The sequence below is a fragment of the Cryptomeria japonica genome, chromosome 2, assembly GCF_030272615.1.
Source record: "Cryptomeria japonica chromosome 2, Sugi_1.0, whole genome shotgun sequence".
Lineage (NCBI taxonomy): Eukaryota > Viridiplantae > Streptophyta > Pinopsida > Cupressales > Cupressaceae > Cryptomeria > Cryptomeria japonica.
Genome location: NC_081406.1, coordinates 588,286,749 through 588,303,609, shown reverse-complemented (window position 1 = coordinate 588,303,609; position 16,861 = coordinate 588,286,749). Strand labels below are relative to the sequence as shown.

The 16,861-nt window shown below is 33.9% G+C and overlaps 1 protein-coding gene across 1 annotated transcript in view; it reads right to left on the bottom strand.

Annotated features, from left to right (window-relative positions):
* LOC131867106 (peroxidase 51-like) overlaps positions 1-15,307 on the bottom strand; it is a gene marked incomplete at its 5' end in the record, with an annotated part of 47,594 nt that extends 32,287 nt beyond the window's left edge. Inside the window, 3 exons of the mRNA XM_059215484.1 lie at positions 11,983-12,147; positions 12,306-12,465; positions 15,110-15,307. Coding sequence (XP_059071467.1) covers positions 11,983-12,147; positions 12,306-12,465; positions 15,110-15,307 — 523 coding nt within the window. The remainder of the gene's footprint in view (positions 1-11,982; positions 12,148-12,305; positions 12,466-15,109) is intronic.
* Positions 15,308-16,861: the final 1,554 nt, after the last annotated feature.

Genomic DNA, 16,861 nt, shown 5'->3' with positions numbered 1-16,861 from the left:
ACTTTTCCCAAGAAGCCAAAGGGTTCATACAAGAAATAACTCAAGGAGCTCTTCAAGGATGGTGAAGATGTGTCCAAATTGCAGAGCGCTTACAATAGAGAAGAGCTCCCTAGTAAATGGAAGGACATGACCCTTCTTTTAATGGAATCCTTTCCTCCTGATGACCATTACAAAAAAAATCACACATAGGTCTTCCCCATGCTTAGCCACCCGAGGTATGGTACCTACATGAACTTTTCTTATTGGGTTTGCTCGTCTGTATCCCATTTTATAGCTAGGGCTAAGGCCAAAAAATGCCTACCCCTTCATCAAAGTTTAATCCTAAAGCTTTATAATTTTAATCTTGCTTTAACCCCTTCGAGTGAGTCCCCTTCTATTACTCTTTGTTCCCCTACCAGACCCAAATTTGTTTATTGAAATCTATGGGACCCCTATGGCTAAAACATCCTCATCTATTTGGTCCTCCTATAAGCCCAAATTCATCCCTACCTATTTTAACCCTAGCAAAGAGGTGAAGCAAAGGCCTTCTACCTCACCCCCCAAGAAAGTGGAGCTGATGGAGCCTAATGAAGAGGAGGAGGGGGAGGAATTTGATTCCTCTTTTGATTTAGATTCTGAATGGTCTCCCACTACCTTTGAGGAAGTAACCCCAATTCCATAGAATCAAGAGACCTCAGATCCTCAAAAACCCTAATTTAAGGTTGAGTCTACAATTATTAAATTGGAGGAGAATGTAGAGAGACAAGAAATGATTATTAGATGACTCCTCTCTCAGTTTGATGTGGCAATCAAAAAAATAAACAGATTGGAAGTGCTAGCTAAGGTAGAGGCAGTGGAGGACAAGTGGGTCATGGACTTCAAAGATGAATAGCTATTGGAAGTGGCAAGTGATATGATCAGGAAGCTAGAGAATTGGGAGAAAATGGAGGGGAGATTGAACAAGTTGTCTAAGAAGGTGACACAAGAAAAAGAGAATAAGATAGTTCAAGAGGTGAAAGAGAAACATGAGCTCCTATTGGGCAAGGTTAAGGAAATGGACAAACAAAGTCAAGAAATGGTGGTGAAAAACTCTGCCTCCCTCATTGGAGAAGTTGTTATATGCCTGGAAAGTGTAAACAATTGAGTTATTTACATTGCTCTTATTTATTGAAAGTTAACTTGGTTGTAGAAATTGATATTTGAAGCTAGTTCTATGCAATAAAGTTTTGTGAAAAAAAAGATGAATTGGTAAAATAATTTGATCATGATGGCATGTTTTCTTGTCTTGTTTGGTAGATGAGTATGGTAATTGTTGTTTACCTCTTTTAATGCTTTAATTTGGTGTAATGAAAAGAAGAAAATTCTTGTTTTTCTGCTATGATTGTGGATAATTCCTAGAATATTTTAAGAAGTGTATGGTTTTAGATGTAGCTTGCCAATGGATAATGACATTCGTAAAGGTTTTAGCAATAATGTTTCATTTATTTATGGAAGGATTCATATGTGCAAATTGATAATTGTTAATTGAGTTTCAGGGCTAATACATGTTGCATGATTTCCACTTAGCCTTACGACTTCTAGGAGTAAGTCGAAGCCTATGGGGGAGGATGTAGTGCCCCTACCCTAGTCAGCTTGTAAAACCAGTTTGACCTTGGTTGACTTTTTATGTGGCATTCTTGAATGGTTGATTTACGGTGATGTAATGTTGTTGTCAGATATTATGATTATTGTGCGTACCTGTTAATGTGCTTTCGCATCGATTCTTATGTAAGTTTAATATTTTCCCTAATTCTTGTTATTGATCTTGAGCTAACACCTTCATTAAATATATATATATATGTGTGTGTGTGTGTGTGTGTGTGTGTGTGTGTGTGTGTGTGTGTGTGTGTGTGTGTGTGTGTGTGTGCTTGTGTGACTCTTGGTTGCAGGAGATTGCAGGTACAATACCGTCGTGGTGCAAGGTTCGTCTTCACCTGGATTCGTAGGGTTGAGTATACCTCTTCCGCCCTTAGAATTTGGGTTAGGTGGTCGTAAAACCCTCATTTTACCCTAGTCATGCTCAAGTGAGTGTCACCTCTAGTCTTTCAATTTCCCTTTTCGTTTGGGTTTGCGGGTTGTGTATTTGGTTGGCTTTCTTAGGTTGCGTGCCTTGCATGTGGTAAAAACTGAGTATTTTATCCTAAGTGTTTAATTTGATTTAATGTGTTCATTTACGCATTAGTAATTGAGGAATTTAAAATAAATAGGTTTCTTTTATGTGATTAATCATTAATTAAAAAGATCGCTCTATTTATGTTTGTAGCAAGTTTAATTTAATGGTTAAATTAAAATCGTGAATTTATTTAGTTTATGCATTTTGAAAAGTAAAGATTTAAAGTTATTCGAAATAGAAATAATTTAATCCCTTTTTGATTTTTGGAATAGAAAGGTTAATTTTAATTATTTAAGAAAATCATTTTTTATTAAAAAAGCAAGTTTAATATATATATTTTTGATATAGTGTGAAAGATTGATTTTGAGAATTTAATTTAATTAAAATATTTTACCCTTTAATATTGTGAAATATAAATGTTAGCTTTGTTAATATTGAGAAAATTAAAATTAAATGAGAGAGAAGCATTTTAATTTTAATTAAAAAAGCAAGTTAGATTATTTGAATAGTTGAAAAGAATGATTTTTCATTTTTTTATTTAAAAAGTGTTTAAATTCAAAAATAGGAGATTAGGTCAAATTTCATTCCATTTAACCTAGGTTGGAAAATATTTTTAGGGTTGTTGATTTTTTTGGGGGGGAAAATATTTTTGGATGGAGAAAATTGGGGATTTTGGGAAGGAAGGATTTCTACAGCTGCAGGTTGGGTTCTTCTTCAAAATCTTGCCAGGAATGCTAAAAGAGGTAGGAATCTTGTTTACCTTTTTATTTCGTTGTTAAATCAAAAAAATTGTGTTTGGTTGTTCTTCATAAAATTCTGGTTTAAAAATCCATGAATGTTCTCAGATTTGAGTTTTAGCTTTGGAAAAAAATTGGTTTGCATTCTTTTGTATTGTGAAAAGATTGTTAAATTAGTTGGATTTCATGCTTGTAGATTAAGTAGATTCACTAATTCTACCCCGAGAGGGGGTTATGCTGGCAAAATTTTGCCAGAATGGGTTGCCTGGGAATGAAAATGTTTGTTTAAGATTGGTTGAATCCATTCTCTATTTGTCTTAGAAAATTTTTGAGTCTATTTTTTGGGGGTTTTGTTTCAGATTATCGGAATGCATTCATATGTCTGAGGGCTTGATAATGAGATTTATTTCTCAGAGATTTATGAGTCTGAGACTACAGATTGGGGGTTTTTAGTTATTTTTATTTTATGGGTTTGTTGATTTAGTCTTAAAATCAATTTTGGAATTCTTGGTCATTCTGGAAAAAAAATAAAAATAACATTTTAGAAACTGTGAATGAAAGAAATTGGGGGTTTACGTCTTTGAAATTCATTTTATTTTATTAAATAAAATTTAAATCGAAATTTAATTAAAAAACAAAAATTTTGGGGTTTTTGAAGGGGGGGGGGGGGGGGGGGGGAGTCGAAGCTCAACCCTCGCCCCTCCCCTTTCCACCTCCCGCAGAGCCGCAGTGGAAGCCTTTGTGCCCACCGCGGTGGCCGCAGAGCCCCTACGTCCGCTGTGTGGAGGCAGAGGGGCTGCGTCCACGTAAGTGGCCGCAGAGACCCTGCTCCACAAGGTGGAGGCCGAAAAGTCTGCGACCACCATGGTGGCCGCAGAGACCCCAACTCTACTGTGTGGAGGCCAAGGGTCTGCATCCACCGTGGTGGGCGTAGGCTCGAAGACAAGGGCACAACCGCCCCACTCCCGTGGATGGGAGGTGGGCTCGCGGCCGCCCTTGTGTTTGTCACCCTTCGTTTTTTTTTAAATTAATTTTTTTTTTAGTTTAAAAAAAATATATTAAATTTTAAATTAATATATTTTATTATTAGTAAACTTTAATTAATATATATTAATTATTAATTATTGATTAATGTATATTTTAAATATATATTAATTTAGATAATTTCTATATTAATATATATTATTAATTATATATTAATTGTTGATCCCTTTATAGCGTATATTTTCAATGAATAACAATTATTGTTCAGTCGTTAATTTTATTAAGTTAGGTATATATATATATATATATATATATATATATATATATATATATATATATATATATATATATATATATATATATATATATATGCTATTTAATATTTTCGGATGGTGTATTTGTTTTAAATACATGCAAGGGAATTTTATGTCATTGGGAAATGTTTACCCATTTTGATATTTCCTTTTAATGTAGATTTCCATTTTTGGAAAGGGTAAATTTGTGTTGCTAGAGAGGGGACTAGATTATTGTTCCAAACCAGTATGTCAATGATGTTTATCTAAAGATTAAATAACATATTTAGACGATTAATGCTTTACATTCATGTGAACTTGGTTGAAAAACTCGTAATGATGTATTTATGTTATGTCTTGATGCATATGAGTGTAGTGAGTTAGAAAACCAAGAATGACCAGTACTTGGATGAGGTAGATAACCAAAAACAACTTAGATCATTTAGAAAACTTGATCAACCTTTAAATGTTTAAATCAATATGGAAAAAGATTGTATTTTCTGGTTATTGCATTTGCAAGTTTTAATTTTTGTATTGACTTTTGTTTAAAGTAATGGCAAGGCCATGATATGTTTGGTTGGACCCTGTCATCTGATTGAATTGGGGTACTTGCTTTTTCCCTCGGTCTCGTGTTTGACTGTTGTTTGTGATAGTGTTATAACTAGTCTTGTTCTTTATGTGGGTGTCGAGTATTGATTTGTGGTTGACCATAGTGGGTCAGGTCTCTAGTTAGAGTACCGTCAGGCAGTGGACTATTGTATTTGCTTTTTATATGTTCAGTTGGATCCGTTTCTATGTAGGGATCATTTATGTTTTTATTGACCGAAGTGGTCGTTTGTATATTGGTTATGTTCACCTAAATGGTAGGATTGTAAATGATGTGAACCTTATGTATTCTTAACTTATTTAATGATCAGAGGGGTCTTGCAGTTGAGCAAACCCAGAGATGTACCCCACTAAGGGTGAACTCCGATACCATTTCGGTGTTATGTGATGCTTTTGTTCTTATGTTTCATGTTTAGTGTTAGCATATATGGATGGCATTTTGATAGAATTTATAAGTGGATTAGATGAGATTTATCGTATATGCATGTATGCAGTCGTCTCTTAAATGCAAAAAATTGGGTCATGAAGGAATATATTCTGTTAATGATAATGAAAATAAGTATGCATGAAAATACCTCATTAATTATGATGAAATTATAGTGCATTTTGGAACAAGATGTATGGCATGTGTTTAATGTAAAATTTGAACATAATGAATGGTTAAAAATTATTGGATGAACTCGTCATATTCCCTAAATTGTAATTCTAATGGATGAACTTCATTTTGTTATCTGTATTTTTAACCCCAATAAATGAACTTCATCTTATTAGCTATAATTTAACTATAATGGATGAACTCATTTGGTTATTTACATTTTTAACCTTAATAAATGAACTTCATCTTATTAGCTATATTTTAACTATAATGGATGAACACATTTGGTTATTTACATTTTAACCTTCATAAATGAACTTCATCTTATTAGCTATATTGTAACTATAATGGATGAACTCATTTGGTTGTTTACATTTTAACCTTAATAAATGAACTTCATTTTATTAGCTATATTTTAACTATAATGGATGAACTCATTTGGTTATTTACATTATAACCTTAATAAATGAGCTTCATCTTATTAGCTATATTTTAACTATAATGGATGAACTCATTTGGTTATTTACATTTTAACCTTAATAAATGAACTTTATTTTATTAGCTATGTTTTAACTAAATTGGATGAACTCATCAATATATCCATATTTTAACCTTAATGGATGAATTCATATGTTATCTATGTTTTAACTTTAATGGGTAAATATCCTCATGATAGACTCATCTTCAACCATAATGGATGAATGCATCCTATTATTTATAAATTTTAATTATTGAGCAAATTATATCCATGTTTTAAGTAATAACATGTAATTAAGTTAACCTGCTTAATTGGATCAAATGACGTGAGTTGAGTTAGATGTTAAGTTACGTAATCACGTTGGGAAACTCCTTAGGTTTTGTTTAGTCTTCCGTTGTGTTATCTAAGCTTTTGATAACTCATTGTATCATCATGTTGTGTCTTATTTATAAAAATATATATATTGCACTCCATTGTGTGTGTTTTAGCTTTATCCCTTCGAGGTTTCCTAGTGGGGCATTACAAAAGTCAAGAAGTGGTGGTGAAAAACTCTGCCTCCCTCAAAGACATACAAGATGACATTGATTGAAGGAGAGCCCAGCACAAGTGACATGTGCTATCTCCTTCTACGACAATGGAATAGACACCCCAAATTCTGGTAACCCTAACTTTGTTAAAGATTCAAATAAGAAATTTTTCTCGTATGACAAAATCCTTAGTTTATGTAAGGATTGGAAGGAAGGCAATGCCTCTGCATAGCAGGCCATCTCTTTGTGCCTTTAGTGGTTGGCTATTTTTTGCTATTTTTTCTATGGTCTATGTTGCTGACTCTATCTCTGGTTTAGTTAGTGGTTTTTTGTTGGTTTTGATTTGTTAGGTCCATTTTTTGGCTAGGTGCGCCTCTCTTATGCACCCTAGGTGACACCTTTGGTGTTTATGTAAAAATTTGTATTGTTATGGGCCTATCCTGATTTTATATTAATCAGAACATTATAAAATTATATATTTATTTTATATAATAAAATGTCTATAATAATTTTTATTATTTATTTGATCCTCAGTATCCATTGTTTCTAATAGATTTGTCTCCATCCAAAATTACATTTGAAAAACACATACCTTTTGCATGGGTTAATATAAACAACATTATCAATGTGACATTTTGTATTGATTTTTAAAGCAATGCCTATATTGAAAATCATGCCAAAACAAAGATAATCCCTTCAATCTAATACATTTAGATCTAAATGATGAAAAAATAAGTGGAAACGAAAGTGTAACATTAATTTATTTAGACAAAAAACAAGTCGTATAATATATATTTTTATTTAATAACAAGTCATACATTATAAATCTTCACATGTAATTGGTGTAGGTGGAGGATCGCACTACTATCTATGCAATTTGGTATGGGGAGAGGATTGTTGGTATATCCACATGTAGAAACCGAGGCAAAAATATCTCGTTACTCTCTGGGAAGAAAGGCTACCAGAGAAAATGTCGACACTTAAAAGAGGGTAATAGGAAAACTACAAAAATTAGATGATGGAGAATAAACAAATTAGATCATCCTGAAAATATTGGTACACATTGTCGATGATAAGCAATAGGTTGTCCACTTCAAATAAGGGAACGCCTTTGGGTAAAAATCTCACACATCATTTTTTTTTTGTTTATGAGTCACGGTTGAAGCGATATTTTTATCTTTTCCTTGGAGCTAAAAACCAGCTGAGTAGACTCGAACCCAATACCTCTCATGTAGGAGGCTTGCAACTAACTGCTACATTGTGGGGTCATCCCCACACTCATCAAATTTAAACCCTTATAGAAGTCATTCAAATTATTCAACTTCATAAAAACTTATTTTATTTCTACATATTTTTTATACAAATAATATTTATGCCAAAGTTGTTTCTTTATTCGAAATGTATTAGATGACTTCCAAATTGATGACTCTTGTTCATGGAAAGGCGTGCAAGATGATTGCACAATTTTTTTGTTGTTTGACCTTCCATACATCTTTGGTGTACCCATTACACACCAAGATGCAATTGCTAGTTTTAAACATATTAAATTATAAAAAAATATTATAATTATTTCATGTTCAAAATTCATATTCTATAATAATAAAAATATTTCGTAACAAGAATCTTTCATGATTTATTATAAATATCTACTTCATTTAGAAAGCATTGCATCATGGAGCCAATTGCTAAAGTGCGCTATATAGTTAGCTTGTTGTCCTATCATGCTCATTCAAACTTCAACTACCACCAACTAACAAATGGATGGTCCTAAGTGGTCCATATAAAATTTAGCTTAACATTCTAAGAACACTTCTCACTAGAAATGGTATTGTGAAAAAGTACATGATTCAAGTTACACCCTTAACCTTAACCTTAAATTATTGATTAATAAATATCTATTTCATAATAAATTGTTGATTAATAAATATCTATTTCATAATAAATTGTTGAATATCTTGTTAAAGCGCACCAATAACAATAACTATTGTACCACTTATTAAAACTTGAACAACTATTGTACCACTTATTAAAACTTCAACTATTATATTACGATGATTGTTCTAGTGAGCTTGTTAGGGCTTTTTTTGGTGATCTGAAAAAAAAATTGGATCAGGCGTAGAAAAGATTTAAGAGAAAATGCTTGCGGACAAAATAAAAGGGCGTAACGTTTTGTAAAAGGCGAGAATAGCGTGTTGTGGGATGTCCAATGGGCCTCACTTTCTTCTTTCTCATCAGATGGGCGAAGAAAGAAAGGCACCCACTGCACATCGCACAACAGGAGAGCTCCGCTGCCTTCTTCATCAGTTATGGTTGTCTTTTACAAAACGTTACCACTCTATTACTTTGTCCATTTCCTTCAATTGGATTCACACTCTGACATGGAAGTGGCTTCTCTCCCTCTGTTTGAACTCATTACAGTGGGCGATCGACTCGATGACACCCTTTTTCTGCAAATAGGACAACTACTGTGGGATTGCAACCACATATTTATGCACTGTATATGAATGCTGCGATTACAGTTGGGCAAAACCCTAAATTTTTCATTCTCTTCAAAATTAGGGAGGCACACTACAGCGAGACACACTCCACAATCGAGATGTTCATTCTAGGAATTATTACCTAGGCAAGGTCATAGAAAATATAGACTTTCTTTCTCTTCTTCAGGGTTAGGACGTTGATTAAGCATTCAACTTCAAATTTGAGAAACGATTTTCCTCTATTTAAATTACAAGTTATATTCAAATTATTTTATTTACTTAATAGTTATATTAAGCTATTGTAGAATTATTTAGGGATTATTTTCTTTATATTTTATTTTATTTTATTTACTTTATAGTTATTTTTATTTTATTTACTTTATAGTGTTTTTTCATAAATATATATCAGCTCTTTGAAAGTTTTTGTTAACACATTCATGTTATTATATTCCATGCCTTTGCTGCCATTGTATTTCCACCTCTTGATATAATAAATGCACCTTCAGCCAGTACATATTTCTCTCCATATTAGCAAGAGTTCTACTACTGTAGGGTATTTGGTTTTCTTTGTTTTGTGGGACTCCATAAGGAGACAAACCCCCACCATGTCCTTGTGGCATTGTATGCATTGCATCTTCATCATCTATAACCACTCTTTAAGGAAATAATCTGCCAACCATTCAAATGTAGGATACACCTCCTTAATCTCTAGACCTTTTGCATTTTGTTTCTTATATCCTCCTATGCCTATAGGGCTCCAATTTCACAGCAGTGTTTGTTGCCCTTCATCAATGGTGATTTGCTCCAACACAAAAAACATTGGTCTGTCCTTTATTTGTATTTAATCAACATATAACTACAGTAGGAAAACTATCCACTCATAGTCCATACCTATTGCAACTTGCTCCATGTTTGCATGCAGTTTCCACTACAATCTGGAAATACCTCATTTTATCATAGGGGTAATAGCTCAGTGTTGTTCTTGACCAAAGCCGTAAGGTATGGATCTTCCTCCTTGCATCAACATGGCTCCTATGACCATGATAACTTTGTTTCAATCTGAAATGTAAACGGCAAATTAGGTGTTGCTAACAGTGGTGCGTTGCATATCTTCCTCATCAGTTCTTCTAAAACATTTTTACGCTTAACCCCAAACAAACGGCCTAATGCTTGGTTGCAAGGCATAAAGAAATGTTGCCATTTCATAGATACAACAACACATATAAAATGCCTTATTTCCATAACAATGGCCAGCATTGTCCACTTCAATATGGCCTCTATCTTGGTTGGAATTCTCGATGCACCTCCTACCACAAAATCTAGATATATGAGTAATTGTTGGAAAAAAAAACTTTCAAATTAACAAGTGTTCATTTTTTTACAAAGCCTTGGATAATTTAAATGATGCAACCGCTCTCACAGGTGCATTTAAAAAAGAGGATATCATCTAAGTAGACAATTACAAATGATTCCTGATAGGACACAAAATATTATTCATCAACCTCAAGATAGACAATTAAATATTGGAATGCAGAAAATTGAAATAAATGCAAAGATTTATTAACTTATAAGATCTGTATGAGATTAATGAGATTGAAGAATTTTTATGTATTTGTTCTCTGTGTTGGGTTCGAACTTCTCTTCCCACAAGCAAATCTGGAATATGCATATATACACTTGTTTGTAATCAACCTATTGATGTCTAAAGTTGAGCTAAGCCTGTGTATCAAATAAATGAATAATCAGATATCTGCATCATATTAAAATAAGTCTTATGGTTAGTTACAACTGAAGCAGTTATAACTTCTTTATTTGCTGAGATTAAGTAATCTATTTGTTAGTGGGACAGTTATAACTAGTCACCGATTTGTGGAGGTTATGCTTGATGGAACATTTATTTTTTATTTTTGTTTTTCATGTTCCCCTTTCCTTGTTTTCATGGTATGTTGATTATTAGCTTCTAATACTTCTGCATTGGCTCTAGGTTTGATCTCGGAGTCACACAAGAGAGGGTTCTGAGCAGTGCTTTCACTGTGAGAAAAATCATGTTCTGTAGAATCTTCAAGAGCTTAGATAATTTCCTTTCTTCACTCATCGGCCATACTTGAATCTGTTGCAAATGATTGAAACAGACTATCTCTCCCGAAATCAGGAAGACTTAACTTTGTTTTCCTGTGTGGATTCCTAAACACTCATTTTTTATGCATTTATAGTTGTCCTCCATCACTTGATCATATTCTTTAGCTTCTTTTTCTTTAATGTTATTTTCAGAATCACATTCAGATTTGTGATGAGGTAGATCAAAACTTCTCTTATGACTCTAGCCAACTTGGTATTCAATCTGCCCCTCACTGTAAGATGCTTGTTTGTGTTGTTGCATCTCCTCCAATATTTTGTAAGATGAAGTTAACATAGACACTCCATCACTTTTATATGTTAAGGCATTTGCTTTAGTCTCTTGGTCTTCACGTTTTAACTCATCCATTATAGTATTATAGCTACATTCTGCTTGATTGATTCTGTTCATTCTGAGTAGTTTCTAACATTTATATAAAATATCTTATAAAATTTCTATACATATGGAATGTAGTCATTATGCCATTTGTAAAAGTGTTTTCTTGGGAGTGTGATCCTATAAAACCAATAGCTATATTATCTTTTTTTTCTGGTCTGCCATAGTATGTGAAATTAGGTAGGAATTCCTTTATATTAGTATTATTATACATACTGTAGTCTATGTTAATATTATTATTATCAAATTTGGCATACAAACATTATCGGGCTACATATATTAAGCTGTCTTTATTATAACACATCCCTTATGCATACCATACCACCCACAACAGGGATGTTGCTGCTTGTACTTAATAACAGTTCTGATCTGCTCTGATCGGTGCTGCAGATAATATATATTTTTCCTTCTTTTCTTTTCAATCCTACCTCCTATCCCCCATTGAAGGTATTTGATTCTTCATTTATTCATCATCTCTTAAAGGTCACACCTCTTTGATAAGTCACATCTTCCTCATTCGCATTAGTTCATTATACCAATAACACCCTTAGTGATCGCTGGCAACTTTGGTTGATAATCAATCTTCTTTAAATGTGGCTTCTCGTAATAATTATGTTTTAAGACTTGGTCATTGTCATTAACCTTCTAATAAGTATCTAATAGCAATGGTGGGATCCACAATTCTGGGACACATGCTCTGTAGTTGGCTGACATATGTAGGATTCAGAGTGGGGTCTACTGGGTTGCCGTAAATTCTGTTTGAAAATTGGCTGCAGTGAGAAAACCCCACTGTGTGCACCCCTGAAAATAGAAGAAAACACGGAATAGTAAAAGATTTTTAAAAAAATGTATTTATAGAATTCTATATCTAAAACATAAACCCACTTATTACGTTTTAAGATATAAAGTATACTAACTAATTTAGGTGATTACAATTATTAGGTAGAATAATTTGTTAGTAGATAGAGCAATCATATCTGTCGGAGATAATCCCTTGCTTCTGAAGAGAGAGACCAACTGAACGAGATTGAATGAACCCTTTGGCAGGTTTCCATTGACTCTGGATGCTTGAGATATGAGTCCATTTCTTCTCCCTAACTCCACACTATTCCTTGGACCTCCAACCTGGATATAACAAGGAAAAAAATATAACTCCTTAAGTAATCAGCAATTGAAAGCATTCTTGAAAATCCAAAACAGATAATTAAATGTTTTAAGAGAAATAGGTTTGATTCTTTAAGTATACATGCATTTACAACTTCAGTCATGTTTTTCTTAAAATTTCTATGGTAGCAGCAATTGAAGACAATAAAAGTTCGTTGATCCATAATGTTAAGCATAATGCCACAACAATTGCTTTTGGTAGCATCAATTTTAAGTCAAGTGCCTAGGCAAGAAAGGATGCTTAAATCCAGAAGGTAATGTGGGTGAAGCAAGGGATAAATTAAGGCAAAGTGTGTGAGGCCTTAAGCAGATATATGTAGTTACATGAAAACCAGGGTGTTAATTTTAGCAATCAAATTGACAATGATAAAAAGAAAACACAAACACAAAACACAAAGATACCCTGGGAAAACCTCCCTCTTGGAGGTGAAAAAACCCAGCAAGAAATCTCAAATCGGATAAACTACAACATTGCCCTTCTAGGGCATACAAATAACTTATCTGATTCACAGTTCAAATCAGACTTGAACAATTGCCCAGAATATAGATTACAGATCATATACTGAAGTTCGCTTTCCCTAGAATGGATGTCGCTCAGCCTGAAGTAGATTCGACAACCTTGGATTAGGTTCGACACCCTTGGAGCAGGCTCACCAGACCTAGGAGCAGGTTCGACACGCCTAGGAATATGTTCGCCCAACTAGAAGATAATTCATTGACTAATTCGCTGTCATAGATCAACTTGAGGATGATGATTGCAGAAGTTCGCACATAGCAGAGATAGGATTCGCTCATTGATTGATTTTTGATGACTTGTGATTCACAAGTCATCTTACATATATATGAATTCATTGTTGGCCATTTAGTGGAATTGATTATGTGTTGCATTGATGTCAACACTAATTGTTTGGATGCTTTATTGGCACCCTTCTTGTCTCGGTAGGTTGAGTGGTTTCTAGTTAACTTGGATCCGACATGATCCGGTAGGCTCCGGTATCGTCTAGTGATGAAATTGACTTGTTCATGATGCTTATACTCATATTTGGTTAGTTGGTTTTGGGCTCATGATTGGATGCTACCGTGCTTGCTTAGAAGATTGGTTTCTGGTTCCGACGAGGGTTTCACCGACAGAGCTTTTGATGGAGATCTTTTGGTGAATTGCATAAGTGGTATTGGCACAGCTTCTGATGGATTTTTAGGATGTTGTTGGTGATCATGTTCAAGACTTGCTGGTTGGAGATCATTTCTGAAGTGTATGGACCTATACTTGGTCCTTGTTGATCTAAGTTATGGATCGGCTTTAATGTAACATGTGGATAGGACCTATGGATGTATTTCTGGGATGTTTTATGTGTTGATATTATTTGTTTTGTCTAAGGCCAACATGGTTTGTAATTATGTAATCGGTTTATTATCTGGTGGCCGACCTGATTGTCTATGGTTGAGGGTTTGTATAAATTGATGTAAGATCTCATTGTAGATCATCATGGTTAATGTAAGAGGTCATGGTCAAGGAATGTAATGTGCGAATAATGTAAAATCATTCAGGTAGAGGAGTTGGTCAATCATTGGAGATCGAATTGGGTTTATGTAAGAGGATTTAATCCTCCGGTATTGAGCTTAACTAGATCTGTACTCAGGCATAGGAGATGCTATCTTTTGCAGTTCAACACTTCTCCGGATTGTAGTATGGATTTGTATGTAGTCAGTGAGGCTCCTTTTGTGATGAGTAGTGCGTGCTAGGTTGTTGGCCTTTTTGCAAGTGCAAGCCCCTTCATTGTAATTCACATACTTACTGTAGAAGTATTATCTGACTGTGGGTAGGCTTCCCACCATGGCTTTTCCCTTTACCAGGTTTTCCATGTACAAATCTTGGTGTTATGTGGATGGCCTTTATTCTGTGATTACAGTTTATGCTTAATTGGTTTATCTGTTATTCTGGTATTAATGTTTTGGGTTTCGGTATTAAAGTTTAAATTGCTAATGGTTCTTGTAATCTGTGACAACTAGTTCACACCCCCCCCCCCTTCTCAGTTGTCTTCCAGTTATCTAAACTATCTAGCATTCATCCTATACTAAACCTTGGTCGACCACCTTAGATTTTGGCGCCAAATTACAATTAAATCAAATCTTTTATTTGTACAAGTTATGTATAAATAGGTCTTGACCTATTCATAATTACAAGTTATGTATTAACCAATTCGCTCTATTTAGGGCCTGCCCTTAATCGGATATCGAGTTGAGATTTCTAAATATCAAGGCCGACAGGCCACTTTGACATTTGTGTACTAGGTCGGCCCCCAGAAGGGATCCTACCTAGCTACAAAAAAAAACAACAATCCCAATTTTCATCCAGACACATAAACCATTTCTAGGTAGTCTTTGGCTAGGAAGATCAGTTAAACACTATATAATATAGTGATGGTTTGTATATTGATGTTCATTCAAATCCATCTTATGTGAATAACCATGCATCAATTGTCACGTTCCATTTCCATAACTCTATAAACACAAAATAAACATGGTTGTATTAGTAATCAAGTTATGGCCCTAGCCCTCAAAACTCTTTAGGATTCTATTTTATAAATTTTCGAGGATTACCCACCAATTGTATAACATCTCTTGTAGCGATTGCTAGTATATCAACACTAGACATGGTTTTGGGACACATATTCTCTACAACTTGCTTTGCTTTGACTATAGTATCAAATCCGTCACCAACCAGGGACAAGTTGTCCTGAAAGTCTTTCTCCACCGAATTATTTGTAGTAGATTGGATCATCACAGAGGCATCACATCCCTGTCACACAAAAAAGTAACAGATAATTTCGCATTACTAAATTCCTGAGATGCATACCGTGGCACAAGATGTTAGACATGGTGAGATCATTTAGAGATATCAAGTTTCAATGATCGATAATGTTGTTCATTATTTTGCTTGGATCTAGGTTTGTGGCTTCATACGACGACTGTATCTCACTTTTTATGCATAATTACTTGAATAATTCACTTTTGTACCCTAATATTTTAATAATTACAATTCAATTCAAAGGGAAAGAAGAGCCCCATTTAGGGGGCCTAGAATTTGATTAGAATCTTGGTCTATTAGGCTAGGATCTATCAAAATCATGTCTTTCCCTAATGTGATGGTCATTGAGTAAAATTAGTGGTTTATTATATTTTATGGAGAAACCATAATATTTCACCATTACATAGCCTTAGTGTACATATAAAAATATCAAATTGTACAACAAACTATAAAATAGTTGCATTTCTATCATTCCAATTATTGAAGAGAATTTTAATCTCAAAAGAATTACAGATATCTTTACACTTAAATAGGAGACGATGCTAGTATCCTAGTAAAACTATATTCCAAAAAAATGTAGGAAACTGAAAAGGTCTAAAAAATCATGAATCCAATATTAATCAACATGAGCTCTATAAAAGAGCTAGAAAAGGTGCTTAAGATTCTCGAACTCCCCACAAAATGGACCAAAGCACTGGGAACCCCAAATAGGGCCAAAAGGGAACTGTTAGGGACACCTTAATAGAGAATACACAATATAAAATGAGCCAACTTAGTTTGAGGAATGTTCAACCCAACACAAACTTGTAGGATTTGGCAAGATCAATCTTATTCAATATGTAAAGTTGTGAAAGTTGGGCCTATCCCATAATTACCAAGGAACAACAATATTATTGAAAAAATATTTTGATTTGATGAAGCTATTTATTCCAAGACAAGTTAACTATGGAAGCATAGGTTGGTGTTTAAAAGTTGGTATTTTTCCTGTAATTTTATAAGAGACAATGGGTAATATGCCTCCAATTGTAGATATCTTATTAATCTCCAACTTTTTCTATCTGAATTTAATGCTTCTCTTCTTAGTTAAATATCCTAGAGACTTGGAAGGGTGAAGATAAAACTTATGAGAGCCACCATCTATAGTGTCCCAAAAACATTTATAAATTTGACAAAGGAATATTTAGTACCAAAAGAATTACATACCAAACATAGAGAAAATAACCTCCCAAAAACCATCTTTGGTGCGAAGTTATTTATAAACAGCAATCTAGGAATTCAAGACCTAACAACGAACTAATATAGGGTATTAGTGTAGAGAAATAAACTAGGCTTGAGTATTCTCCTCAATAACCAAAAATTTCTCATAATGTTTGTAAGAGCCTTGATAATGTCAATGTGATTTTTATAACATTTTTCCCCTCCTCGATTTACTTAATTACTTGAGAGTAACTGTAGAAATGTACAACCTATTTCCTATTATGTGCTAGTGAAGTCAGGTTTTGATTCATGATCCCCTAGTTGTGTGAGAACTAGTGTTCTATTTGTAGT